The 27,527-nt window shown below is 38.5% G+C and overlaps 1 protein-coding gene across 4 annotated transcripts in view; it reads left to right on the plus strand.

Moving 5' to 3' along the window:
* Positions 1 to 27,035, plus strand: part of FAM135A (family with sequence similarity 135 member A) — a 56,344-nt gene extending 29,309 nt beyond the window's left edge. For 3 of the 4 annotated variants that reach the window (XM_033143224.1, XM_033143223.1, XM_033143225.1), the window contains 13 exons: positions 849 to 926; positions 5,266 to 5,315; positions 6,927 to 7,082; positions 8,834 to 8,907; positions 13,166 to 13,320; positions 14,088 to 16,347; positions 17,644 to 17,804; positions 19,930 to 20,021; positions 20,847 to 20,944; positions 23,555 to 23,706; positions 24,817 to 24,927; positions 25,329 to 25,442; positions 26,378 to 27,035. In XM_033143224.1, the coding sequence (XP_032999115.1) occupies positions 849 to 926; positions 5,266 to 5,315; positions 6,927 to 7,082; positions 8,834 to 8,907; positions 13,166 to 13,320; positions 14,088 to 16,347; positions 17,644 to 17,804; positions 19,930 to 20,021; positions 20,847 to 20,944; positions 23,555 to 23,706; positions 24,817 to 24,927; positions 25,329 to 25,442; positions 26,378 to 26,583 (3,707 nt within the window). In that variant the 3' untranslated portion in view covers positions 26,584 to 27,035. The remainder of the gene's footprint in view (positions 1 to 848; positions 927 to 5,265; positions 5,316 to 6,926; positions 7,083 to 8,833; positions 8,908 to 13,165; positions 13,321 to 14,087; positions 16,348 to 17,643; positions 17,805 to 19,929; positions 20,022 to 20,846; positions 20,945 to 23,554; positions 23,707 to 24,816; positions 24,928 to 25,328; positions 25,443 to 26,377) is intronic. The other variant, XM_033143226.1, reaches the window with a different exon arrangement.
* The last annotated feature ends 492 nt before the right edge of the window (positions 27,036 to 27,527 follow it).

Raw genomic sequence — 27,527 nt, forward strand, 5'->3', positions numbered from 1 at the left:
TGTATGCTTCTATTGCTGACAGTTTCTGTTTTTAATATTCTATTTGTGAATTTCTGAAATTTTTGTTATTGAATATTTTAATTTGGCCTATGTATTTTACAAAAGTGTTTGATGCCTTAGTTATATGCGCTAATACTACTAAAATGATTCTAAGCAAATATGTTTTTAAAACTATGAAATTGTATCCAGTAATGTTGCATCTGTGTAACTCTGAATGAAGTCATTGGGGCATACTCACATGCAACTGTGCACAGCATTGTAGTCACTAAAAATAATATTATGAATGACTTGCAAGATGATCTAACTATTGTATTTATTAGTTATAAGCTATATAGAATCTTCTCTTGGAAAATTTGCTTTCAAAATAATGAGATTCAAATGGGATTCTTGGAGAAAATAATCCTGAAATTCTGAAATCCTATTTAAATTTCAGGAAAAAGCCTTGCTTTTCTTTTCTTTTGACTTGCCTTATATTCTCTGTCTTTCCTTTTGCCTTCCTTTTACTTATTTATCTGATGTACATTTTTATTTCAAAATTGACTTTTTAAATAATTTTTTAAATAAAATACGCCTCACACATAACAGAAATTGTTAGCATTTGGGCAATCATGATTTAACAAACAAAAACCCAAACAGGTGATAAGAATCCAATAAATTCATAATGTACATCATCCAGAACTCCTTATCTAGAACTTTCCTAAAGTCTCTTCTTTAATTTTTCTTATCTAATTGCACTAATTACTAGGTGAGTGATAAAACTTTCTTACTAACTTTAAGGATAATAATAATAAAACACAGATGGAAAAAGGAGTGTAGTAACTAGTCGTGTGTACAATCCTTATAACTAGCCAAGCCCAGCATGCAGGTCCTTTATGAACGCCTCCTCAGAAGAAAATATCTACGAATCCAGGGAGACGCCTATATAGGTATGTTGTTTTATTAAGCGGCTTAACCAATTAGGATTTTTTATAATAAAACATCATAGCTTTTTGTTTGTAAATAATTCCTTATAATTCATGTTTAAACAGGAGCAAAGAACCTAAAGATGCCATCCACACCCTGTGTAAAAGGGCTCTTAACTTTAATAAAATTAAGGTTGTATATAGCTCTATCTGGCCTTTGAAGTGCTGGTGTTAATAAATCAAAAATGATTGCATAGTGTGATATATTCAGTTGTGTAGTAACATAATAGCATAGATTTAAGTTCTAAGAGCTAATATTTAATACCTGGTTTCTGTTTTGGAAGTAAAATATATTGGGCCTCATATTCTCGCTCCCCCTATCTCTTAGGTAGCCTTTGATGAAAGCTTGTATTTTGCTACCATCTTTATAATTGAACATCATCATGCCTATAAACTCCTTAATTAGCTAGAAGATGTAGTAGCTGCTGTTGATTAGTTAAATCACAAAAAGAAACATATTTTTAGAATTATTTATGGTGGTTTAACAGCCTGTGAATATAGCTGTGTTTTAGAGTATGATCCCTCTTCATATGAGTAGAGGCAGGCCCATGTAGGGCAGGTGTAGCCAGGTTTCGGAGGGCTAAACTGGCCATGGAACCCCACCAGGAACTGACTGCTTTTTTGTTTGAGTTTATAATTTTATTCTAACAAGACTCCTGCCCCAGGCCTCAGAAAAGCTCTGCAGGGGCCTGAGTAGAGGGATTGTCATAGGGTCTAACAGAATATTCTGTATGTGTTGGCCTTTAGCCAGAATGAGATCCTAGTGTGTGTTCTATTTGCTCTGCCCCCAGTCCTCCCTCTCAATCTAGCAGTGGTCAGGTGTTTAAATGAGTTCAGACCAAATTCTTGGCTAGACCTGAATGAGCAAATGGAAAGCAAACTACCTGACCAATGGAAAGCAAACAGAGCAACCTTTCTGGGTAGTGGCTGATGCAATGTGTGAACATAATTTACAAGGACAAAGGAGGGCTGTATTGGCCCTTATTGGCAATCCCTCTGCATGGAGCTCCACTCATGCAGACCCAGTTGGTGCCCATGGTGTCTTCTTTGTTTAAATAATAATAATCAAAAGATTCTGCCCAAAGGAACTACCAACAGATGAATTCTATAGCTATGTGGATAGGTAATTGTTTGTTATGATGGGAACAGATCTACCCCAGGTATCATGTTTTTATTGTATTTTTTTTAAAAGAATATTTTTTTTACTTGCCCATTTACTTTGATGTAAAGGTATGTCAGGTATAAACATGGAGTAGCACTAATTGTTTTCTTAACTAACTGAATTCATATGGCTATATGTGGAACTGTAAACTACAGAATTCTTTCATGGGTTATATGTATATGGGATGATATTTTAGAAAACATTGAGATTTATTACAAAATCATACAAATATTTAAAAGCCAGATGTTATTTTAAAATGAATCAATGCCATGTTAGTAGTATACAGAAGGACCACATTCTTCATGAACAGTGTTGGGGGGCTTGGATGCCAGTGTTGGATAGGACCAAAGGCAAAAACTGGTAGAACAGCAGATGTAGTTCTTACCTTTGTTTGGAAGGCTAAATTCCTGCCAAGCAAAAGTCAGAGATTCCTACATATGCACACAAACACACACTTCTGTCCTCCACGCAGGCAAGCAAGAGGCATTGACACAGTTCATGAACATGGTGCAGCACTGGTGAGGAGTGTGATTTACAGAAAGTTCCAAGGGCCAAACAGAGAGATTTGGCCTCCGGACATGAGGTTCTCCACTTCTGGCTTTAAAGGAATGTGTGTGTGCACATAGAATGGAGTGTACCTGTGGAAGGCATAACATCCTTCATGGAAAACCACACATTTGTTTAAGAATTTTTAAATTCCGTCTTACTAGTTGAAAACCACCCATAAAGGGGAAAAAAACTTTTAAATGCTAAGGAGACTTTGATATGAAATGTGGTTGGCGCTCTAGAAGAAAAATGGTGCAATTGGGTTGGATCTAAAGGTTCCATTTTGACTGAAGAAGTTTTCCAGTGGAGGGTGGGAGTTTTGGATCCATCCCACTGGGCACATACAAGCTACTAGTTACGCCTAAGTTGCTCCTTGTGTTGTCATTATTATTATTATTCATTACATTTGTATACCGCCCTAGGCCCGCACGTCTCAGGCCAGAAGAACTAAATGTGGCACTTAGGGAAACTAGTGTGTGTTAACATTCTGCAGTCCATACTAGAATCTCACATCAGTCTCATAATGAGAAAAGAGTAACATTTGACTAGGCAGATACATTTCTCAAAGGATGGTCAGTGTTGTTTGTTCAGTTTTTAAAAATAAATTGAATGGGAGAACTTTGGGCCAGAAGAGGGGTGGTGATTTAAAGCTATAGTAAATTATTCTTTCAACAAATAGACTTAATGCTGTAACTAATCTCCAAAGCTCCTTTTTCATATTTAATTCAACCCAGACCACATTCTTTATTTCATGCCTTTTAATTAATTTAGGAAAAAAACCTAGGAAATTCATGCTGACTGTCTACACAGACACTGCTATTATTGTGATTATCTATACTGCACTTAAAATCAGAATTTTATTTTTATTTTTTAAAAATGAGCTTAAATGCCATGTTGTGAATCCTGACTTGCCCTACTGCAAATGGAAGGGACTGATTCAGCAGAAACTAATGTGAGCAGAAGTGGAAGAAGCTGTTTTCACTAATTCCCACTGCAGTCCCCCCAACTTCCACAGTTTGAGAAGGTCCCCATACCTTCTTGAACAGATTGTCTGTTCAAGGAAAAATCTGTGTCTCCTTCTCCCTCCCTCCCTCCCTCCCCCTAGTGGAAGTCTGTCATGAAAATTGCTCTACTCTTAGGAACTTATGATCCAATCCAAAGTGTAATAATAATGCCTCCACTTGACTTTTCCTATACGTCCTAATCACCCATCCCAATATTTCAGCGTATTTAAATGTAAACCCTTTTTTATTTTAAATGCAAAATCTAAATTTTCCAGATCACCCAGTAAAGGTAGCCGTCTTGACTCAAAAGGAAAAATACAAAAATCAGGGAACCTTTATTGGGTCACCCAAAATGTTACAAAATAGTAAACAACCTTTGGTGTTCTACAGAACTCTTCATCACGTTAGATGTTTTAAAAAAGAGGTGAGGTGCATGGAGGAGAGAGGGAGGGAGGTTTGGCTGAACTGTTGCTTGGTTCCCATTCCATCCTTAGATGAAACACCCAGGTTCCTTGTTAGGTGGAGAACAGGCTTAATGAAACTAGGTAGTCCTTTACATTAATAGGGATATAGATTTATCTCAGCTGGTGTGCGAGATAAAATGATGGTCAACAGAACAATAGATTTACCTAACTGTTTGAGGGAATGTTTCCTCAGAGAATAAAGCCTTATATTCAGGTATAACTGAATAAAGCCTTATATTCAGGTATAACTCTTCCTCTAGTTTTTGTATGTTTAAATTTGGTGTTTTCCATTTCACACAAAATGTTTTAGCATTAAGAAAAAATCCAAAAATCCATATCATGGCCTTATCTTTATTGTTATAAAATTGGCTGCTTTATTTTCAGAGATGGGGACTCTGCTGTTAGTATTTTTCCTTCCAAGGAAGCTGCAGTGCAATATGACACCTGCATGGCATCTAAAAAGGACCTCATCTGAATGTCTGCTTCCTCTCACACCCCACCTTAAGATTCTTACCAGGTGTACTTGAATGGATTGAATACCAACCAGGAAACAATATCTTTCTCTCCCTTTTGCCTTGCATTTTTTTTACCATTTAACAAGATGAAGGATTCTATAAAATTCAAAATCTTGCATTCTGTATTCTGTTTTGTGACTTTGGGGTAGGCCTAATAGAGGTATTGCCCTAATGTGGATTATTGGAATTCTTTCGAGTTTGCTTTCTCCAGCAAGATTTTCATGGTAAATTGGAACTGGTCTAAATTTTGTTTGTGTGTTCAGTTTCATTGTGTTGCTTTTTGGAAGTCTTTCTAAAATATACAATCAAAAGAGGTGGAAGTGTACATGCATGTACCTTATGCTATGGTCTGGTAACATTTAAAATAGTGTTTGAATAAATGTGGTTATGAGAACTTGCTTGCAAAACATGAAGGATTTTGTTCTTAGCTGAACTCTCAGTTGAGAAATTTACTGGATTTCACATTGACCACAGTATTTAAGGAATTTCAAGACAACCAAAAAGCTTTGTTTTAAAAATTGAACTGATTTGAATGGGGTCTCCCTCTGCAATTTATAAAATGTAGCTTAAAATTTAGGAATATTCATTTTCCATACACTCTAATCTTTTCAGAGAATATAGATGTAGAAGCACGCCTGTCAGAACTCTGTGAAGAAATAAAGGTATTTTTTCTCTGATCCATGTAAATCTTAAATCACAGCTTGCTTGCTTGCTTGCTTGCTTGCTTTCATTTCAGGGTTTTTTTCAGATGTTAGATACTGTTTTAAATGGCTAACTGGTTCTAAAGAATTTTTATTTGCATTATTTCATAGATACTGTATGTGGGTATATGAGTACTCTGGTAGACATACTTTGCCTAATGAGCTTTTGACAGAGTCTTTCTACAAAGGCTCCTATGCAAGCTTGGCAGTCATGGGATAAGAAAAGAGGTCTTCTTACAAACTGAACTGGTTAAAAAGGCTCTAAAAGGAGGAACAAGTAGTTCTTATGGTGGAAGGAAATAAGCACTGGTCTCACCTAAGGATTTGTTTGGGGGTTATAGTACTGTATGTTAGAAATGTAAGTAATTAATAAATGATATGAAAGTATGAGGAGTGAGACAGATGACACCAAATTCTGTAGGATAGTGAAAAATCCAAATTGCTACAAAATGCCATTCAGTTAGCTAGTATAAACTGATGCACTTGGGGGCAAAAGCTACCTTATATACGTGTATGTACAGTTATAAGATTGAACCTGTGGTGGCTATCCAGGAGACCATGGGGTGGATTGTAAGCAACTCAATGCTAAAATTAATAGCAGCTGTGGAAAATGCAAATCACATTCTAAGGATTATAAAGAAAATAACTGAAAATAAAAGGGCCAGTATAAACACATCTATCTACTCCTACTGTATGTTATGGTTACAGCTGGAATACTGTGTGTTCTGGTCATGCCATCTATAAAAGGATATTGCCAAATGGCAAAAGGTTCAGAAAAGAGCAACCCCAAATAATCACATGATTATTTGTTATCAGGAAAAATTAAAGAATTTGGAGCTTTTTTTACTTTAGACAAATTGACATCTAAATGTGTCTCCTTGTTAATATTACAGATTTCTATAAAATTGTGTCATGAAAGTGACAGTTTCTCCCTCTCTCCGAACTTGGGTTTTTCCAGAAATTGAGTGACAATAGACTCAGGATAGCCCAAAAGAAATACCTCTTCACACAACACATAATTAGCTTACATTGTACAGCAGTAATCATCACAGGCAAAAGGGGAATATGCAAATTTAAGGAAGATAGATCTGTCATTGTAACCAAATGGAATCTCTAGGTTCAGAGGCAGTGTACATTTGCATCGTGGTTGCTAGTAAGCAAAGAATGAAGATGGCTGTTGCCTCTATGTCCTCTTAGCTTCCCTGAAACATCTGGCTCTCTTCTATTGGAAACAGGTTCCTTGACTAAATGGATCCTTTGTCAGAACCAGCAAAATAGTTCTTATTAGAGAATACCAGAGGCTTTGAAGTTCTAAAGTCTGAATACAGACTGTAGTGCTATTTTTAAGCTTAAGGTTGATTATCAGTTATTAAAAAAAACAGTCAATACTGTTACTCAAAGGAAGGCAAACGGATAGATGACTTTATATCTCTTTCCATTTTTAAAAACTTAAAATGCTTTTAATCTTTAAAGATACTTTTAAGAAGAAAAAAACTTTCTTAGGACTTTCTCAAAGTACTAGAGTTTCTACTTCTAAGAATACAAGTTTGTTTGTTTTCTCTGTTGGTGCAGAAAATGGAGAATCCTGATGAACTGGCAGAACTTATAAACATGCATCTTGCACAGCTCTGTTCACTTCTGATGGCTTTATGGGGACAATTTCTCGAGGCTGTTAACTTCCAAGAGGATATCACTGCATTGCTAGCACGAGAGCATCATACAATGCGTGTATGTATTCTGTCGTGATACAACTTTTAAGCACAGGAGTGCATCATCCATGAAACTAATTTCTAAAACAATGTGGCTGTTTTAGCTCTTAAAACTAGGTCTCTTTCTGTCCAAAAAACAGCTATAGTGTGTGAGATGGAGTGCCGCTGTGCTGCCCTCCCAGCTGTGCTGCTGCTGCTTGCTGGGGCAGGCATCCAATGCTCGCCTCAGTACCTCCCTACTGTGGCCTTTCATGGCAACCAGCTGTGCCACCAGTACTGGGAGGGTGGTGCAGCAGTGGTGCCCCCACCTCATGCACCAAACTACCCTGAAGATTATAACAGTGCAGCCCAGTACACGTCTACTCTGAAGTAGTCCCACTGAGTTCAGTGAGGCAATGAATAATTCTTGGGAGGGCAACATTCATGTAGGAAGGAGCAACGCCACTGGTCCTGAGAATGTGAGTCCTTCATATTTGTAGGTAATAGGTGAACCCTTCATATTCGTATTACCAGATTGACATGAGAAGAAAGCGCAGGGAGGCACTTGAATGTTGCTTCCAGTAAATGTAAATTGACTCATATTTGTAGTACAGTGGTACCTCTGGTTACGAACGCTTCTGGTTATGAATGCTTCAGGTTACAAGCTCTGCTAACCCAGAAGTAGCTGCTTTTGGTTGCGAACTTTGCCCCAGGGTGCAAATGGAAATTGCGCGCCAGAGGTGGGCCCATTAGCGAAAGTGCGCCTCAGTATAAGAACAGTTTCAGCTTAAGAACGGACCTCCAGAGCAAATTAAGTTCGTAACCAGAGGTACCACTGTACCCAGACAACACTTTCAAGGGTATTATAGGGATATCTCACTAATTGCTGTGGAAAACTGATCTCCTTGGCTTAGAGGACATCCTATTGAGGAAATAAGAAGCAATCCTTTGGAAAAGACTTGTGTAATGAATGGGATATCCATTAAGTGTGTGGAAGGGCCATCTGAGCATTAGAGACCTAGATACATGAGTTTGTGAAAGGTATGACATGTCTGTAACCTTATTCCTCAATATTGGTCCTCTAAATGGGCTGCCAGAATGGGCATAGTGCACACCAAGGAGACGAGAAAACATAGTTGAGCATTCATGGAAGCCAAATTCATATTAGTAGGTGGAAAGTGTGTGTCATTCAGTTGGACAAGTCTGAGTACATTTTGAGTTGTTGAAACACTTTGAATGTTCCATTTTTTACTTGTTTCTACATGGGCATCTGAAAAAAGGAGACATAACCTGAAACACAGTCTGCATGCACAGCATACATTTAAGCACATTATTTTCCCCAATAATCCTGGAGACTGTATCTTAAGAGTGCTGAGAACTGTAGCTCTGTGAGAGAGAAACTACAATTCCTAGGATTCTTTAGAGGAAGTAAAGTGCTTTAAATGTATGGTGTGTATGCAACCACAATGTAATTCTGATTTACTAAATGTTTTCTATAAAAAACCACCAGATTGCAACATATTTCTCATTAAAATATACAACCACTTAAATGGATTAAAAATGAATTATGATTTTGAAAGGTTTCTGCAGTACTTGACCCAGCTTAAATTGCTATTTCATGCCAATGTTTTTTGTGAATGTGTGTGTTTTAAAGATTACCGAACATGCACTTTTACTGTGACTTAATAGTATAGATGTGTTATATGTGTGTGGGTTGTTTTTTTAAGAAAAGAGAGTGATGAAACTTATTTCAGTGTGAACCTTTTGTTTTATTACTTTGAAACATTTTAGGTACGTAGGTTTTCTGAAGCTTTTTTTTGTCTTGAACATCCAAGGGAAGCAGCGCTTGCCTACCAAGAGCTACAGTAAGTACCTTTAAATTGAAAATATTAAGCCATAGCTCACTAAGCTTATTTTGCTACAAAATTAATTAAAACTTAATGTAGGATATTTTGGGTTGTAGTCAACTAGTTTTCACTCAGAGTAGACCCACTGAAATTAATGCACCTAAGCTGGCCATTAATTTCAGTGCATGTACTGTTGAGTAAAAGCTAGTTGACTACAACCCACAGAATCCTTCATTAAGTTTGATTCAGTGGAGGTTTCTGTGAACAGAGCAGACAAAAAAAAAACAAAAAACAGAGCAGACAATTTTTCACCAGTTCATTCTTTCTCCTGTAGCCCCCCTACTCCCCCCAAAAAATCCTATTCCAAAGGGGTGGCAGGACCTCCAGAATAGTGTAGCAGGTGGTGTGCTGGGCTGCAGGTAAAAGGAGGAATTGGCAAAAATCTTCTTAGCCCCCGCTTTCATTGAGGGAAATCTTTGCTGGATCAGAGAAGCCTCTATAAATGGAATAATAGCATTTAGATTGTGAGAAAAGCAAATAACTATTAACCTGCAGTGGAAGAAGAGATCCTCAGGTGTGTTAAGCCTCTTATCTGCTTCCCAGGCCAGGGATATACATAACAGAAATTACATGCCTGCTGGTGAGACACAGCCTCCCTTCCCTAGTTCCAGTCCTACCCAGATCCTATTGACAGGGCATTGACAGAGCTGTACCAGTTTTAGGATTTGGCAACCTCTGCTCTGTTTCCTTTCCTTCTTGTCTGTCTCTGGCTGGAATGGGTTTTTTACAAAGAAAAAAAAATGGTAGTAAGCGAGAGAGATCAGAAGCATCTAGAAGGTTGCTCCTGCAATGTTTCCCAGCAGCAGCAGAGAGTCCAGCCTTGCACTCTTCATTGACTCACTGGAGAATTAATTGGAAACAGGTTGGAGTGACTTCAGCAGGAGGAAGTCCTCAACCTGGGCTTGGTTAGTGGAGCAAACACCGCCTGTGGCTCTGTCTCTGTCAGCACTTGGCCCAGCTTCTGGACAAGGCCCTGAGTTTAATGGGAGAGATCCCATCAACCAAGCCATCGCAGGAGCTGGCAAGGATAAGTCTGGTGAATATGGGACATGGGATTGCTCACCACGGGTTGCCTCCTTTTTCCTCATCCCCTTCCCCATCATGGATCGTCAGGCTCTCCCATGCAGAGTTTTGCCACTGGATTTGGGACATTATTACCATTCAGTATGCATGAGTTGATGTTAAGAAGCCCACTAGAAGCAGAAGTTAAAAACAAGGGTAGGGAAGAAAGGGGTTAATAATCCGATGTGTTATATCAAGTAAAAAAGAAACACAGTCACCCCACCCCACCTACCTCCCTGTCCCACCCACTTCCTCCCCCCTTCCTTTTCTAATGTCTCACCAACACTGACTTATAAAAATGTTATATGGAAAAACTTGAGAGAGACATTGTACTACCTTTGAAAATCTTTAATAAAAATAATTTTTAAAAAAATTCGATGTGTTTTGCAAGAATCCCAACCAATGGTGGGAAACTATTTGAGAGTGTTGATAGCAGCTCAGCCCTGTCTTCAAACCCTGGACCTGAGGAGGAGAAAAGCTGGGAATCCTCCTTTTCCCTCCCCATGCATGAATCTTGCTGCCATTCTGGCCTCTGAAAAATGTTGTTTCAAGCGCCAGCAGTCCTGCATGCAATGGAGGGTGCAGAGATCTTCAGGAGATGTTTTATTTTTGTTTTAATGTTTTTTGTTTTTATGTTGTACTTCATGTGGATGTTTAAAAAAGTGTTAAGCTATTTATAATTTAAATTATTAATTTTTATGGTTGTATGTATAAAAATCTTACAAATTGCATCTGACACTTTCTCCAAACGTGAGGTGTGAGATGGCCTTTCATATACATTAGCAATGGGGAATCAGTCACTGTCAAGATGTTGCCAGACTGAAGCTCCCATCCCTAACCATTGACCATACTGGCACTAATGGGAATTGGAGTCCGAACACTTTCTGGAGTGGGACAGGTTCTCCATTGATATTGGCCAGTTGAATCTTAATATTGGCCAGTTCTACCAATGAAACTACATTCAGACTGTAGCACTGAATGGCTGAGAGGATTTTATTGATTCAGCCTCTAGCACACACAAAAAATGCTTAAGAAGTTGAAGTGTTTCCAGACATAAGAGTGGTCATTCTTCAGACATGAACAGTTTTCATTGCCAATGTAAAACACTTTTATCCACAAATGTTCTCCTTTTATTATTCCATGGATCCTAGCCTGTTCCTTAGCCCTTTTTACCTACTGTCATGTAACTTCCTACCGTATTTTTTGCTCCATAAGACGCACTTTTTTCCTCCTGAAAAGTAAGGGGAAATGTCTGTGCGTCTTATGGAGCGAATGCATGGTCCCTGGAGCCAAATTGCCCAGGGGGGAAAGGCAGATCCTGCTTTTTCTGTTTTATAAAGAGCTAAAGGCTAACAAGAGGGAAAGAGAGTGTTGAAAAGAACCTGCTCAACAGCTGATTGCAGGAGATCGGGGAGGGAGATAAGAGAGCTAGCTCCCTTCCTGCCCCGCCCAGGCCCCTTGCACAGTACCGGTAGTTCCTTTAGGAGGGCTGAGGATCCTGGGAAATTGAGTTTTTCAGCCATTTGGGGGCTTTCTGTTACTTTTCCTCTTGCTTTCTATTACTTGCTGGTGCTTACTGGTTTGCTTTCTTCTTGCTTCCTATTACCTACTGGTGCTTACTGGTTTGTACTGGTTTGCTTTCCTCTTGCTTTCTATTACTTGCTGGTGCTTACTGGTCTATACTGGTTTGTACTGGTTTGCTTTCCTCTTGCTTCCTATTACCTGCTGGTGCTTACTGGTCTGTACTGGTGCGTACTGGTGCTTACTGGTCTGTACTGGTTTGTACTGGTGCTTACTGGTTTGTACTGGTTTGCCTTCCTCTTGCTTCCTATTACTTGTTGGTGCGTACTGGTGCTTACTGGTCTGTACTGGTTTGTACTGGTGCTTACTGGTTTGTACTGGTTTGCTTTCCTCTTGCTTCCTATTACTTGTTGGTGCGTACTGGTGCTTACTGGTCTGTACTGGTTTGTACTGGTGCTTACTGGTTTGTACTGGTTCGCTTTCCTCTTGCTTCCTATTACTTGCTGGTGCGTACTGGTGCATACTGATGTTTACTGGTCTGTACTGGTTTGTACTGGTGCTTACTGGTTTGTACTGGTTTGCCTTCCTCTTGCTTCCTATTACTTGTTGGTGCGTACTGGTGCTTACTGGTCTGTACTGGTTTGTACTGGTGCTTACTGGTTTGTACTGGTTCGCTTTCCTCTTGCTTCCTATTACTTGCTGGTGCGTACTGGTGCATACTGATGCTTACTGGTTTGTACTGGTGCTTACTGGTTTGTACTGGTTTGCTTTCCTCTTGCTTCCTATTACCTGCTGGTGCTTACTGGTCTGTACTGGTGCGTACTGGTTTGTACTGGTGCTTACTGGTTTGTACTGGTTTGCTTTCCTCTTGCTTCCTATTACTTGCTGGTGCATACTGGTTTGTACTGGTGCTTACTGGTTTGTACTGGTTCGCTTTCCTCTTGCTTCCTATTACTTGCTGGTACATACTGGTTTGTACTGGTGCTTACTGGTCTGTACTGGTTTGTACTGGTGCTTACTGGTTTGCTTTCCTCTTGCTTCCTATTACCTGCTGGTGCTTACTGGTCTGTACTGGTTTGTACTGGTGCTTACTGGTTTGTAAGCAGTGCTTTTCCCCCTTTACAAAAGCTGCAAAATCTGAACTGATCCTCAAAAAGCAGGGCTTTTCCCTTTGTAAAAAAAAGCTGCAAAACTTTGAGCTGATTCTCAAAAAAAAAAACCCATGGGTTTTAGAAGAGGAAAACCAGGGGGGAAAAATTTCCCTGGTTTCCTCCTCTAAAAACAAGGTGCGCCCTATGGTCCGGAGCGTCCTATGGAACGAAAAATACGGTATATATCCAATATCTCCTTCATCTTTACTACACATTTATAGGCCTGCTTTGCAATTAGAACAGTGCCTGGATGGCACTGGTCCAAACTGCTATCACTTCTGCTGGTACATACATAAAGGTTTTTCTTTAATCAAATCTAATTTAGGTGTACTGAATGTAATTTTCATTATTAAGACTTGACCTTTCATTAGTGTTCATGTTTTAATTGTACCTTATTAAAATGCAGTTGTATTTTCAGTTATAGCTTATTGTCGATGCTTACTTTTTTTACAAATACTTTAACATAAGATTGTATGTTTCAGTGCGCAAAGTTACCTTCAGATGTGTACTGCCATAAAAAGCACCTCCTTCTGTAGTTCTCTACCGCCTCTCCCTACTGAATGCAGTGAATTAGATGGAGATCTGAACTCCTTGCCTATAATCTTTGAAGATCGGTATCTAGATTCTGTTACTGAAGGTAAATCATTGGTTTTTGTCGGGGGGGGGGGGGTTGAAATAAACATTTAGAAACTTTCTGTCCTGAAAAAAAATATGAACATGGTGCCCTCCAGATGTTGTGTAATCCCAGCTCCCATCAGCCAGCCAGCATGGTCAATAGACAAGGATGAGTCCTACAACATATTGATGGCATCATGTTGGCTACCCTTGCTTTTACACATTGAAACATACTATAGCCAGAATCTTAAGGATGTGTGCACTGAAGCTTTCCTGGCTTCCATTTCTTGCTGCAAGTCCTTTTGCTGCATTGGGGGCCTAACCTGATATTTGGGAGCATCTTCTCAGGTCGTGTATGGTACGACAGTTACAAGGGAAGCCTCAAAAACCTATTGCAAATGTGAAAAGTTCACCACCTGCCCCTAGAACTCAGCATATTTAAATAGTAATTAATATTTAAAAATGCATAAACTGTCTGCTTTATTTATTGGTTGATGAGAGTCCGGAGAATGGCCATAGCTTAGTAGTATAGCACGTTTTACCTGCAAAAGTTCCCAGGTTCAGTCCCTGGTACCTGCAAGTAAAGCTGGGAAATCCCTGTGCTACCAATCAGTGTAGACAATAATGGTCTGATTCAATATAATATAGTTTCCTATTTATCTAGAGATAAATGAATGCTCTTGAAATACATTCTTTACTTATTCATATTTGAAATCTGTAAACAGCAATTTAGTAAAAGTTTCAGGTGTGTAATAAGTTACATTGTCTTGCCTTTTTATTTTAAATAAGAGATGGATGTACCCTGGCTGACAGCTCATCAGAAGTCTGACTCCAAGAAACCTGATAAACCAGATTCTGAAGAAAGTTTTATGGCTAGCCCGGATTTGAAAAACAGACCTTCAGTTGCCTCCCATGCTTGGCACTCAGAAAGTGAAAAACAATTCACAAAGTCTGCAAAAGTGCAATGTCAAGAGGCAAACAAATCCAAAGTTAAGGTTACTAAATTGATGAAAACAATGAAACCTGAAAATCCCAAAAAAATAGTAAAACAAAACTCTAAGGACTCTGTAGTCCTCGTAGGCTACAAATGCTTGAAAAGTGCAGTACCTGAGGACATCTCAAAGTGCTTTGAAGGTATGCCTTCATTGGACCAGAAAGAAGGGCTGGATTCTGCAATTGGTGGCCATGCTTCCGATGCGAAGAACTTAATGAGGCAAATCAGCCAGAAAGAGTTTAGAAGTTTACCGTGTAGAACTGAACAAAGAACTGCCAAACTGGAAGGGAATGAGGAAAGCCACCCCAGTTCTATCATCTCTCATTGTGCAAATTCAGTCCTTTGGGGTAAATCTGATACCCTCCAAGCAGGCATTGGGGGTACTCATGGGGGCAGCAGCTTGAGCCCCAGAAGTACTGTTGAAGACTGTTTTGGTTCACCGGGGGTTACAAAAATAGAAGTAAAACCATATTGTAGAAATATTTGTGGAGGAGATAAAGTTTTTGTTCGTATTGGATTACAGACAGAAGGCTCACGTAGAGAGAATTTGCAGGAGCCCACCTTTGAAAGTTCAGAATGTGAAAGGAAAGCTAAATCAGAAGAACCGCAGCTTGAAAAGGAAGTTGTACAAGAAACAAACTTCCAGCATACTGAGGATTCCTTCACAAGGGTTGGCACCAACCTGCCCATTCAATCTACAAAAGAAACTTCTGTTGCAGTTTTAGGTGGAGACGTACTTAAGTTGCCTGATGTTAGTGTTACCTATGCATCATCTAGGTTTTCAGATTCTGGTGTAGAAAGTGAACCTAGTTCTTTCGCAATGCTCCCAAGTACAGATGTGGCTCTTGAAACTCCTCAAGGGCAAAGTGCATGCAACAATGAAAGAATATTTCCTCAGCTATTGCTTAAACCAGATAATAATATTAAACACCCTGTAGAGAGCCATTGCACTGAAAGTACGAGTGCTGTTAGTGAAATACAGTCCTCCCTGACATCAATAAACTCGCTGCCTTCTGATGATGATCTGTCCCCTGATGAAAACTCAAAGATATCCGATGTACCTGAATGCCAATTAAGTGACAGCAAAACTGTTTTAGACCTGGGAGCAATTGAGTTGAAAACATGTGATGACAGTGAAGAAACAAAAGTTTTGCCACAGCAGTGTGTAGGGTATTCAGGCAACGAAGCGACATTTCTGCCTTCCTCATCCTCAGATAAAAAATGGCCACTACAACTCGGTGAAAGTACATCTGAGGATGTGAACTCTCGCAACCTGCAACTGAATATTGGTGCAGTTTGTAATGATTCTCAAAGACTTGATACAAACTTGCGCACTGTGGAAAAAACAAGTGAAATTCCTTCAGGAGTTGTTTATCTGGGCAAGTCCTGTGTTGTTTCAGGTTCAGTGTCTAGTTATCCAGAGGGCAGTGTGAAGCAACCAAGTGAAAGAAAATGTAGTGATTCTTTAGAGCAAAAACAACTGGCTGATCAGTTGTCAGCTGCAAAAGATGAAAATTTCACAAGCACGGACATCGTATCCTCGGAAGGAGGTAATGATATGCTGAAGCAAGGACTTGTGGAAAACTACTTTGGCAATCAAAGCAGTACAGATATTTCCAAAATACATTCTGCTGACAATAGCTGTACAGTTAGCCCTCATAGGGGAACAATCTGTTCCATTTCAACAGAAGAGGAGGAGGAAGAGGAGGAGCAAGATCAAGACATGGTTGAAAATGGTTATTTTGAGGAAGCAGATGATAGTAATTTGTATGGAGCCACAAATGATGCTGAGGAGGATCTTGACCTAGCATTTGTGGGACCTTTTATAACAGAAATACTGAATAGTGATTTTTTTGAGGAGGAAACAGACGTGGCTCCACTGTGTGCTCCAGGTAGTTTGGCTGCTCCCACTGCATTGAAAGGCTATCCGTGTGGTGTGTTATGGTCTTCGAAAGACAAATCGAATGCAGTTCTCAAGCAGCCCTGCAGCATGTCCTGCAGTACAGCTTCTTCTGTCTCCTGGTATGAGTATTCTCCCAAGCCACAAAAGCTAGCGTAAGTGCTATGGTTTAAAACAATTGTTTTTAAAACCCAGTTTGAAAGGAAATTATACAAACTTCATTTGCATTTTATTTTTTGGGGTTTGGTGGTTGTTTGCTACTCTTTCTTCATTTTGCTACACCTAGAATTTCAGGTTATTTCCACATTAAAATATATGAAAGTTTTGAGGTATGTGTATAATGACCAGGACTGTGATCCACCTGTGAAGTGTGAGGAAGATTATTTTGAACAGAGTTGAATTGAGCGGACTTGCTGCTAGAATGAAAGTATAATCCACCTTAGATATGTTCTTGAGCTTTGTTTCATCACGAAATTTGAAATAGAGCTCTAGCAGCACACTACACATACACACCGCAGCTTGCAATTCTGTATGGGAGGAAGATTCCCACTAATACCATAGCAAGTGCAGGGGGTGGTCCAATTCTGGTTGGGACCATGGTGGGGGCAAAAGGTTAAAGCCTCCATCTTGCCATGACACACATGCAATCCAGCTTCCCTGGTGCTGGCTATTTTTGTTGTTTTCTAAAACCCAACTGTGCAGTGCCAAACTATGTTTCAACCTTCACAACTAGTTTGGCTCCCAGCTTCAGCGTTTTCAATATGGGGTCCATTTCTGCAGAGATGGTTTGCTGGGTGTTGCTTTTGGTCATGAATTGCATCCTGATTGCTAAATAAGACATGAATTGAATGATTTTTAAATTCTAAGCAGCTTATTAAAGTCTCAATCTCCTGCATTATTCTGCAAGTGAAATAGTTGTCACAGCATAGCACAATGCCAGTACAACATGGTCACGTGAAACGCTGCAAACCAACCAAGATGGTTGTGCAAAGGCCTGCAGCCTTGTGCAGGTATTGATCTTTGCTGAATGTGACAGATATTGCCTGTGCTGCTTCTAGAATAGAAATGGCAGCTAAAGGATTTAAATTGAAGGTGGTATAGAGATTATCACCTTTTTAAAAGCATTTTTGCCACGAGGAATTATCTGTCACTAATGCTGTGAACTGCTGCGAGTGGTATGGTGTTGTAACTAATTGATTTTTCAGCATAGCAAATAGGATTGCAGTACCTTCCAAAGGGCTAGGCTGTAGCTATATTGCAAAAGCCATATTTTGGGTGGGGAATGTGTTGGCTTTAAGTAATTTGGTGAGCACATACTCTCAAAGCTTTCTGATCAGAGATTTGCAATGGGCTATACTTTTAAATATAGATGAACAGCAAGTTAAACAAATCAAATGAATGTACGTACTTGCATTTACCATACTGAGTTAAATAAAATCTGCTTGTTTTAGATTCCTTCATGCTAAAGAGGAACTGAAACTACTTCAGCTCCCTGGATTTATGTATAGTGATGTTCCCAGACTGGCATCTTCAGTACCTTATTTCAGCACAGAAGAGGAGGAAAGTTCAGATGATGGCATTCATCTCATAGTTTGTGTGCATGGCCTAGATGGTATGTTCCAGCAGCTGATAATGGATTAGAAAATACTTTAGGTTTTCGATAAAGTTTTGGTTTAGATTGAGAATTTGCACTAAACCAGAAGTAGCCAATGTGATGCCGGCTGTTTTGGGCTACAGCTCGCATCATCCCATATAACCAATTGTCAGGGATTTTGGGAGTTGCAGTCCACCACATCGGGAGGGGTACCACATTGGCTACCCCTGCTTTAAATAATACTGAAGAAAAACAGGTTTATTAAAGCATAGATATGCTACCTGTATCTCCTGACCTCAGCAGGTAGCATTTATAGCTTTGTAGGCCCGGTGTCAAGAGAACTATGTTCTTAACAAATCTTCGTGAAGGCCATTGTCACAAGATACTATTAAACCTAGGTGATTTGTACATTTAGGAATAATGAAAACATGCTTTTAGAAGTTATTTTTAAAATATCCCCTTTATGCCACAAGCTATCAGTGGCAGTCTTTGGGTTCTCACATTTCAGTGGTGCCCTATGTAATGCTAAAATTTGCTTTCCCACATCTCTCACACTCCACTCTACAACATTATTGTAGCTCCCCCTGCACTCAGTGTGACCACATGGAAAGCCTTTAGCAAAGCATGTTAAAACTAAAATATTTTTTTCTTAATTGAATTTGATAACATTTTGAGAAGGCTTTTCCTACAACTCTCTGATCAGGCATAATTGAAAATGAGAAATGCAATGGGGGGAAAGGAAGGAATGCACTTATTAATAAGAAATCACACAAGAATGATTTCACATGCAATTTAATATGCCTATTAAGTGACTTACGGTAATATTTTAAATGGAATAAGTTTAGAACCAGGCTCTGGTGACTAATGGAGTTGACAACTTTTACTGGCTGGCTGCTGCTTCTTCTACCTGTAACAAATTGTTAGTTGAGTAACATAAGCAGGGGTCATCTTGTTTCTCAGGCCCCACAACATTTCTGATTTCTGCACATGGTATGCTTGTTAAAGGTGAGGGTTTTAATGTCATTTGGCAAGCTTAACCTTTAAAAGTTACAATGGGGGGAGGAGGAAATTTAGCAAATAAAGCAGTGTCTCACAGTTGCTCCTAAATGTCCCTCCTTTTTCCTGAAAGCTGTCCTGTGCCTTCAAAAACTGCCCATCAGTAATCCAGCTGCTGTGCACCTTAAAGATATCACCATGCCCCAAAAATGTTTTTCAGACAGTTTTGGCTTATCTCCTGTCATTCCTTCTTTCCATCTCTTTTTACACCTAACTTCTAACCTCTTTACGTATTTGAAATGTAAACCCTGGTCTGTAGGGATCTTGTCTAGTAACAACAAGGTTCTAAACTCCCAGGGGCTAAGACTGGTCAGAAACTGTTGACTTTTTTATATAAAAACTAAAAGTATATTGCACAACTCGAGGGTAAAAGCACATACAGTGGTACCTTGGTTTAAGAACAGCTTAGTTTATGAACTTGGATGAAGAACACTGCAAACCCGGAAGTAGGTGTTTTAGTTTGTGAACTTTGCCTTGGAAGCAGAACATGTTCCGCTTCCTGTTGATTGTAAATTGAGTCTCCCCGCTGCTATGGGAAAGCACGCCTTGGTTTAAGAATGCTTTGGTTTAAGAAGGGACTTCTGGAACAGATTAAGTTCGTAAACCAAGGTACCACTGTACTAGGCATCCCTGTTAACCTAAAACAAGCAGCAGATTTCCTGAAACATTCAGTACAAATGGCAGAATCTTTCTGGAAAAACAATCCAGTAAAGTCAATGGGGGAAAAATGCACATAACTTTTTAACATGGTGGTCTCTCCACTTTAGCTTTTAACTCATTCAAAACAAGCCATTTCTTACCCCTTTTAACCCAAATTTGGCATGGACCTTCCTCACACTGCCAAGATTGAAATTAATCTGTTGAGCCATTATCCTAATATAAGCCATGAAACCTGCTTCCCACTATATTCTGTATTTGGAAGCAAAAACAATGTTTATATTGCAGTTAGCAGACCTCTGATTTTAGTGCAAGTCTCAAACCAAAAGAATACAATTAGCACTTGTACAATGTTATGCATAAGTATTTTAACTTACATTTTTTTGAAAGTAGGCATTTTAAACACCTGGTCTTCACTTCTTTCTTGTAGGTAATAGTGCAGACTTAAGACTAGTAAAGACTTACATTGAACTTGGCCTTCCTGGAAGCCGTATAGATTTTCTGATGTCTGAGAGAAATCAGGTATTTGCAAGTGCTGAGAAGATTTATTGTTATTATTTCTAATGCAACACACTATGGTTAGTTCATATAGACTGATTTATCTCTAATTACTAATCTCTTCGTAGGTTGCAAAGTTAACCTTGCAGCTGCCACTGCAATCCTGTACCTTTGAGTCCATCTCAATGAACTCAGTGGGACTTACTTATGAGTAGGCATGCATAAGATTGTACCATATAAATAACTCTGTTTTTACTCTTCACAGAACATTCTGTGATGTTCTGCTAGAGTTCTCTCACTGTATGCTAATAAGTGAAAATTTTATTGTGCTTGAGCGGTTTTGCTGCTAAAAGATGTAGAACAGGCTTCCTCAACCTCGGCCCTCCAGTTTTGAGACTACAATTCCCATCAACCCTTACCACTGGTCCTGCTAGCTAGGGATCATGGGAGTTGTAGGCCAAAAATGTCTGGAGGGCTGAGGTTGAGGAAGCCTGCTGGAGAATTTGGAATTTTATTTTATAAAGCTTACATAGTCATACTTCTAAGATATTTTGGCTTAGTCTTGAAAACAAAGCCTCTTAAGGAAATAGCATAGTGTGGTTTTACCTTTGTATATGAAATGTGGCTGTTTTGAGACATTTAAAGCAAACTATCCTCTGAGAATACAAACTATTTAAAGCAAACTATCCTCTGTACAAAAAGTAGCTCCCCCCCAAAAAAATATTTCTTTCATGGGATTACTCTTTATTATCTTTGATAGTTCTTATCTGTGTTGTCAGAGCAAACGACTAAGAATTAGTTTTATCGTGAAATGACTTCATTTAGAACACTGCACTTTCCCCCCCACAGAATGATACATTTGCTGATTTTGATTCAATGACGGATCGCCTTCTGGATGAAATAATACAATACATTCAAATTTACAGCCTAACAATTTCAAAAATCAGGTAATTGATCTATTTTGTGTTTAATTAGTTTTTCCGGAAAGGCCAACTGCAACTTGTAGCCATGATCTTGGATTTTGAGTAAAGCACACATTTTGAAGAAACTACTAAGCTATATCTCCTCACACTTGATTCATGCGTTATGGTTTTTTGTACATAAATTTAAGAATCAGAATGCATACTGTTACATTCATGCACATACTTCTTTTATAAATTGGAAAGCTGTGATTGCTCGTTCCCATGAGCAGAACTCTAACTGAAAAAATCTGCTCCAGTGGATTGGAAGACCCTCTGGAACACCATAGTGCAGAAGGGCAACTCAGGATCTGAGCCATTGTTTTAAAATGCACCAAAAGCAGGAAACTAGCTGCAGCAGTTCTGGGAGATTTAGATGGCAAAATCCTAAAATAAGTACTGAAGTGAATCAGTGAAACCCGGGCCATATATACCATAATGCCATTATATAAATTTATGGTGATGCCATACTGAGAGAGTTCTGGTCACATCATGTCAAAAAGGATAATACTGCTGAAAAAAAGAGCAACTAAAGTAATTAGAAGTGTTGGAGCACCACCCCTTCAAAGAAAAAGGTTATTACACTTCAGTCTTTGTCAAGGGATTTGGATTAAGTGAGATATGTGGTAGAAATTTGAGGGAAATGTCCTGGTCCTTCGACCAATGGAGTCACTTAATGAAGTTTTTTGATAGTGGGTTCAGGAGACAGAATTGCACCTCATAATACTGAAATTCACTCGCATTAAATAGGTGTCTTAATTTTTTTATAATAAAAAAAATCAGATAAATTCATTGAAAATAGGACTCTCACTCTCTTTAATAGCAAATTCAAGTGGTGAGTCCTAACAGAACATGCTTGAGGGAATCAAGAGGTTTGCAGAAGTGCAAAATATTTTTTAAAAAAATAGGGAAAAAAACAACTAAATGAGAACACGCTCAGCCATCTCATGTAATGTTAAGTGTCAGAAAATAAACCAAAAACAGGTCTGGGCATGGAATGGAAATCATGAGCAAAGGTATGGCTGGGACCCTAAACAAGAGCACCCTTGCTTAAAATGTGAGGGTACATGTCAAAATCATTGTTTTATGTCCTGATAGCTAATAATAGTGTATCTCAAAACACCATGCTGGGGACAATAAGATGTCGTTACTCAGTCTCCTACAGCTTTGGTGCTCCTAGTACCTTCTCAGCCAAAGCATTTGATAATGTATGTGCAAACTGATCTCATCTTTGTGCACAGTTGAAGTTGCCACAGGCAGGTAGAGGAATGATAGCAAATGAATATAATACTGTGAGGGGCTCTGAAAGCAGCAATGCTATACAGGCAAGTTAGTCTTTACTTCTTAAATCGATACAGGCAAATTGCATTATTTCCTACCCTCACTGTATTAACTCGCAAGTTTTCAGGGGAGAAATTACAACAAGGAAAAGCTGAAAGGGGTTCTGAACACTTTGAAATCTGGGTACAAAATTATGGGGAAATGGGTAACAATAATAGATGAAATTCAGAACAAGAATAAGGAAAACATTCTGCCCAGGAACCTACACAGTCTGTTTGTGTTAACATCCAAGGAAATCATTACAAATGGTATATGACTCCACACGGAACGAGTAAAAATTTCAGTGACGAAAAGTGTTGGAGGCAAGAACGCTTAAAGGCAGATATGGAACATATTTGGTGGACCTGTTGAATAATTAAAATCTTCTGGAGAGGTTATAAAGATAATATTAATAACATTTTACACTTTGTCATTGGACTCCCTAATAATTTTGTTAAGGTATTTAGATCCACAAATAAACCACAAGGCGTTAAGACCGTAATAGTAGCCTGCTTGAATGGTTGTTGCACAAAAATTGAAAAATAGGTGACACCACCAGCAGTGAAATAATTGTTTACAAAAACTGGGAAGGTAGCCACAATGTACAAGCTAATGGAATTGATCAGATTAAGAGAAGGAGGATAAATTCAGGGTAAATTGAATCCTCTTACTGAATTTATGACAAATAAGTATAGCATAAATGTGGATGAATATACCGGTAATAGTTTATCTATGTGGTAAAATATTAAGTATAGCAATTACAATGCAAGTATTTATTATATGTATTTATTTTTGCTATTTTATGTTATTAGTGTGTGTGTGTGTGTGTGTGTGTGTTGTGTGTGTTGTGTTGTGTGTTTATATATTCATGAGATACAATAAAGTTTATCTTTAAAAAGCCATGTTCATGGCGACCCATCTTAACTGTTCATCTTAAGATTCCTCTGTATTTCAGCTACAAAGGAATGCGGCCAGATTTCAATGCTGTTTGCATCTGTAATTTTACCGGCCTTCACATGATGTCAGGTGATTGGCAGGTGCCATGGCTTAGCCAAAATCGCCTTGAGAACCTAATGGGGAGATGGGCTTAATAAGGCCTGCAGGCTGGATTCTCCTTACCACTGATTTAGAGGCAACTGCAGGAAATGTGTAGTATTTGTTGTTATTTATAGGTCATTGTTTTGGAAAGATGAAGATAATGTACCAGTTTTCATTTGCAAACTTTTTTTTAAAAAAAACAACTTCACACTCCTTCCCCCGCCCCTCCTGTCTTTACAGTTTTATTGGGCATTCATTGGGTAACCTAATAATCCGTTCAGTGCTCACAAGACCTAGGTTTAGATTTTACCTCAGCAAACTTTACACCTTCCTATCTCTGTCTGGACCACATCTTGGTACACTCTACAACAGCAGTGCTCTTGTTAATACAGGTAAAATAGTAAATTTGTTTCATGTTGAAATTTCAGTGGATGTTTGTGTGAATACTGTACATACATTATGCCTCTCTCTCTCTCTCTCTCTCTCTCTCTCTCTCTCTCGGAAATGAATGGGGAAGACAAGGTGAAATGCATCTTCTACAAGCATCAGGATGTTGGGGATTTTTAAAAAGAGCTTGGCAGATAATTTTCAAAGAAGTTTAAATTTAAGCTCTTGGTACAAATTTAGCATTTGCCGTTCATTAGTGATCTACAGGGTATAAGACCAAGAATCTTACTAGATATGCAGGCAATGTTAATTTCAGAAATTAAAGTTCTTAAATGGAGTTCTTTAGCCCAGAGAACTATTTCAGTCCAAAAATGAAATATTAATAGATCAGTGTTCTGACATGCCAATCAAAATTTCCTTTCTGTAACTGAAATGCCAACTCTACATAAGCAAGACTGTTCAGCATATATGGGTAGAGAATCTGTATCTAGATAGAGCAGCCAGGATTAAACAATGATAGATGGGTTTTCTTCTGTATATTGATGGAAAGGGTAGGTATAATGCTCCTTGCTTTCTTTTCTTAAAACAGGTCTTCTCATGAATATGAGAAGGGCTGTGCTATTCTTGTTTTTATAAAAAACAACTCCTCTCCTTTCTCCAAATGATCAGAAGTGTGAATATTTGCATTTTCCATTTTAAACCCTGCATAGTAAATTCTCTGATAGGTTTGCCTCACTTTGTAAATATTCTAAACTATTTTTAGAAGTGTTGAACAATAAACAACCCTAAGGTCAACACACTGAATATTTTGAGATATATGAGGGAACCAAAATAATCCTGCAGGTCCAATTCAGGAATTTATGTGTGTATGTATGTTTCTGTTTATGAAATTCCTACAGCACCTTTCAGCTAATTCTTCCAGTGGACTGCTGTGTACACTGATAACACATTAAAAGGATGTGAATTGTGAAATGCATAGAACATCCTTGTGATGATGTATGGAAAGAACATAAATTGGGGACTAGGTTACCAGTAACATGTCACATTAAGTATTTGAGTAAATATTGTTATGATTCTGTTGTATATACTCACATGTACTGTATATAAATATACAGGTCTCTGGTTTATGCAGAAGTGGAAAAAGTCAGGGTCTTTATTGCAGTTGACCTGTCGAGATCATTCAGACCCCCGGCAAACCTTCTTGTACAAACTTAGTAAAAAGGCAGGTAAGCAATATCAAAATCTTTAAGAATATTTTGTTGCTTTTAATTAGTAATGTGCTTTGATTTATACATTAGTGTGATAACTTGGATAGTCATGACCATAAAGATGCTTTTTTCTTGTACCTATGCAGTCACTGATTTTCAATTATAGCAGGTGTTCTTAAGTTTGCCTATGTCTTCTAATAATGAGGTGTGATACCAGTCCTTTAATGCAGTAATTTATGGCACTGATAGAAAGCTTGGAATCTCAAGTAGAAGGAAGTTCATTTACATGCAACACCTGTTTTATGTTGTACCTCCCAGGAAGCTCAGTGCTACTTTACATACGTTTTGGAATGAAAACTGTGTGTTAGATATACTGTATATTGCTTTATATTAACTTTTTTTTTTTGGTCTTCCCCCAGGTCTGCAGTATTTCAAAAACATAGTATTAGTAGGATCTCTACAAGATCGTTATGTCCCTTATCATTCTGCTCGCATTGAGATGTGTAAAACAGCTTTGAAGGATAAACAGACAGGTAATGGCCAGTACATAGACGTCTGTGAAGCAATTTGACGTTTATTCCTTAGACAACATGGAAGAGAATACTCCTACATGAATCAGTTTGTGTGGTTTGTTCAGCTTAAAAGCCCAGCTGCTTATCCTTCCATTATATAAGCCATTGTGGTATAATGGTTAGAGTGTTGGACTAGGACCTGGGAGAGCAGGATTTGAATCCTCATTCAGCCATGAAATTCACTGGGTGACCTCGGGCCAGTCACCATCTCTTAGTCTAACCTACCTCACAGGGTTGTTGTGAGGATGAAATGGGGGGGGGGGGGAGAACCTTGTACACCACCTTGAGATCTTTGAAAAATAAAGGTGGTGTAGAAATGTAATAGATAATACTGAAGTATGTCTGGTGTTAGCACATGACTTTTTTTTAAACTGTGGCATCCTTTCCCAGCTGGTCCCCGCCAAATGTTTTGGACTGCAAGTCCCATCATCATCATCATCAGCCAGCTTGACCAGTGTCCAGGGATGATGGGAAGTCCAAAAACATCTGGAGGACACTGGATTGGAGTAAAGGCTGCTCTGTGGAATCCCCTCCCTAAAGGGCCTGTTGGCCCATCTGTTGCTCACAATTGTGTAAGACAGCCAAAACTTGGCTTTTTAAGAAGGCCTTTGGGCTAAACTCACTGGGTTTTTTTGTTCATTTGTTGCATGCATATACTGGCTTTCACAGGCAGAAAAGGTGGTTTACAATTTTGAAATACTAAAATAACACCTGTTGATTTGCTGGGAGGAGGGTTTGCTCTGGGTGGCTGAGGTTTTGTGTTCATGAATTGTTTAAAACTGAAGTTTTTAAATTACTGCTGTTAGACATTCTGAGGGTTGTTTGACAGAAAGCAGGAATATGAAGGTTTCAGCAGAATAAATAAATAATGCAACTTTTTATTTTTAAATATACAGGACCAATATATGCTGAAATGATCCAGAATCTGCTTCTGCCTGTTCTTCAAAACAAGGAATGCAATTTGGTTCGTTATAATGTACATTGTGCATTGCCAAACACAGCCGATTCCCTCATTGGAAGAGCTGCACACATTGCTGTTCTGGACTCGGACATATTTTTAGAAAAGTTTTTTCTTGTTGCTGCCCTAAAATATTTCCAGTAGGAATAAACACATTGTCACAGACTTGGCTATTACCTCATTAACAGATGAATCAAATAATGTGTGATATTAAACTGTAGCTGCTGCTGCTGCATTTTAAGAGATATTTATACTTTTTTATATGGAAGGTAATTTATATCGTCCATGTGAGGAGCTTTTTTAACATCAACTTTACTTTCTAGGTAATGTGGCTGTGCAATATTTTTTTTAATGTTCATTTCTACTTTTTCTATTTTTCTTATTTTGGGTACCTAATTATTTCAGAACTGAGATTTAAGCACAGTATGTAAAGTTGGTGGGTGTACAGGTTCTTAGACTGCAAAAGGTCAATGTTTTTATGAGTCTTTGGATGCCAAACCAAATCCAAATTTTAACAAGTCTGAGAAGGTATTAAATTTGGTTGTCATGTTTGGGATTGGAGAAAGCTGAACTGGAAAAAGCAACTGTTGGCTGCTGTTCAAGGTCTGTTCAAGACCACTCTTGAGTCGCCTGTTTCTTATATCACTACATTCTAACTGTTTTCTACAGAATCAGTACTGAACATGCTATGCCTGTAGAAACTACATTTTCTACTGATCTCAATAGCATGATGGTTTACATTTTCACCTTTACTACTGGAACTTTAGTTTTCATAAGCAAGCAGCAATTAAGGATTTTTGAATGTTGAAATGTGAGCTGCCTTCAAATGGAGTTTTGCAAAGTTTAATAAAATTGTTCTTCTGTCGGTTCAGTTCTTCGGTGAACCTTTTACACAGAACTTCCTTGTATGTACATTTTTAAAAAGCAAAGGTTATAAATTTCTGCAATACTTTTATGAATATAGATTTTTAAATATTAAGTTTTATTGATAACAAACTGCTGTAAATAGAAATCAGTTGCATCTTGAAACAGAACAAAATGATAAACTTTAGTGATACTGATAAATGTTTTTAATATACAGGAATGTT

The sequence above is a fragment of the Lacerta agilis genome, chromosome 3, assembly GCF_009819535.1.
Source record: "Lacerta agilis isolate rLacAgi1 chromosome 3, rLacAgi1.pri, whole genome shotgun sequence".
Lineage (NCBI taxonomy): Eukaryota > Metazoa > Chordata > Lepidosauria > Squamata > Lacertidae > Lacerta > Lacerta agilis.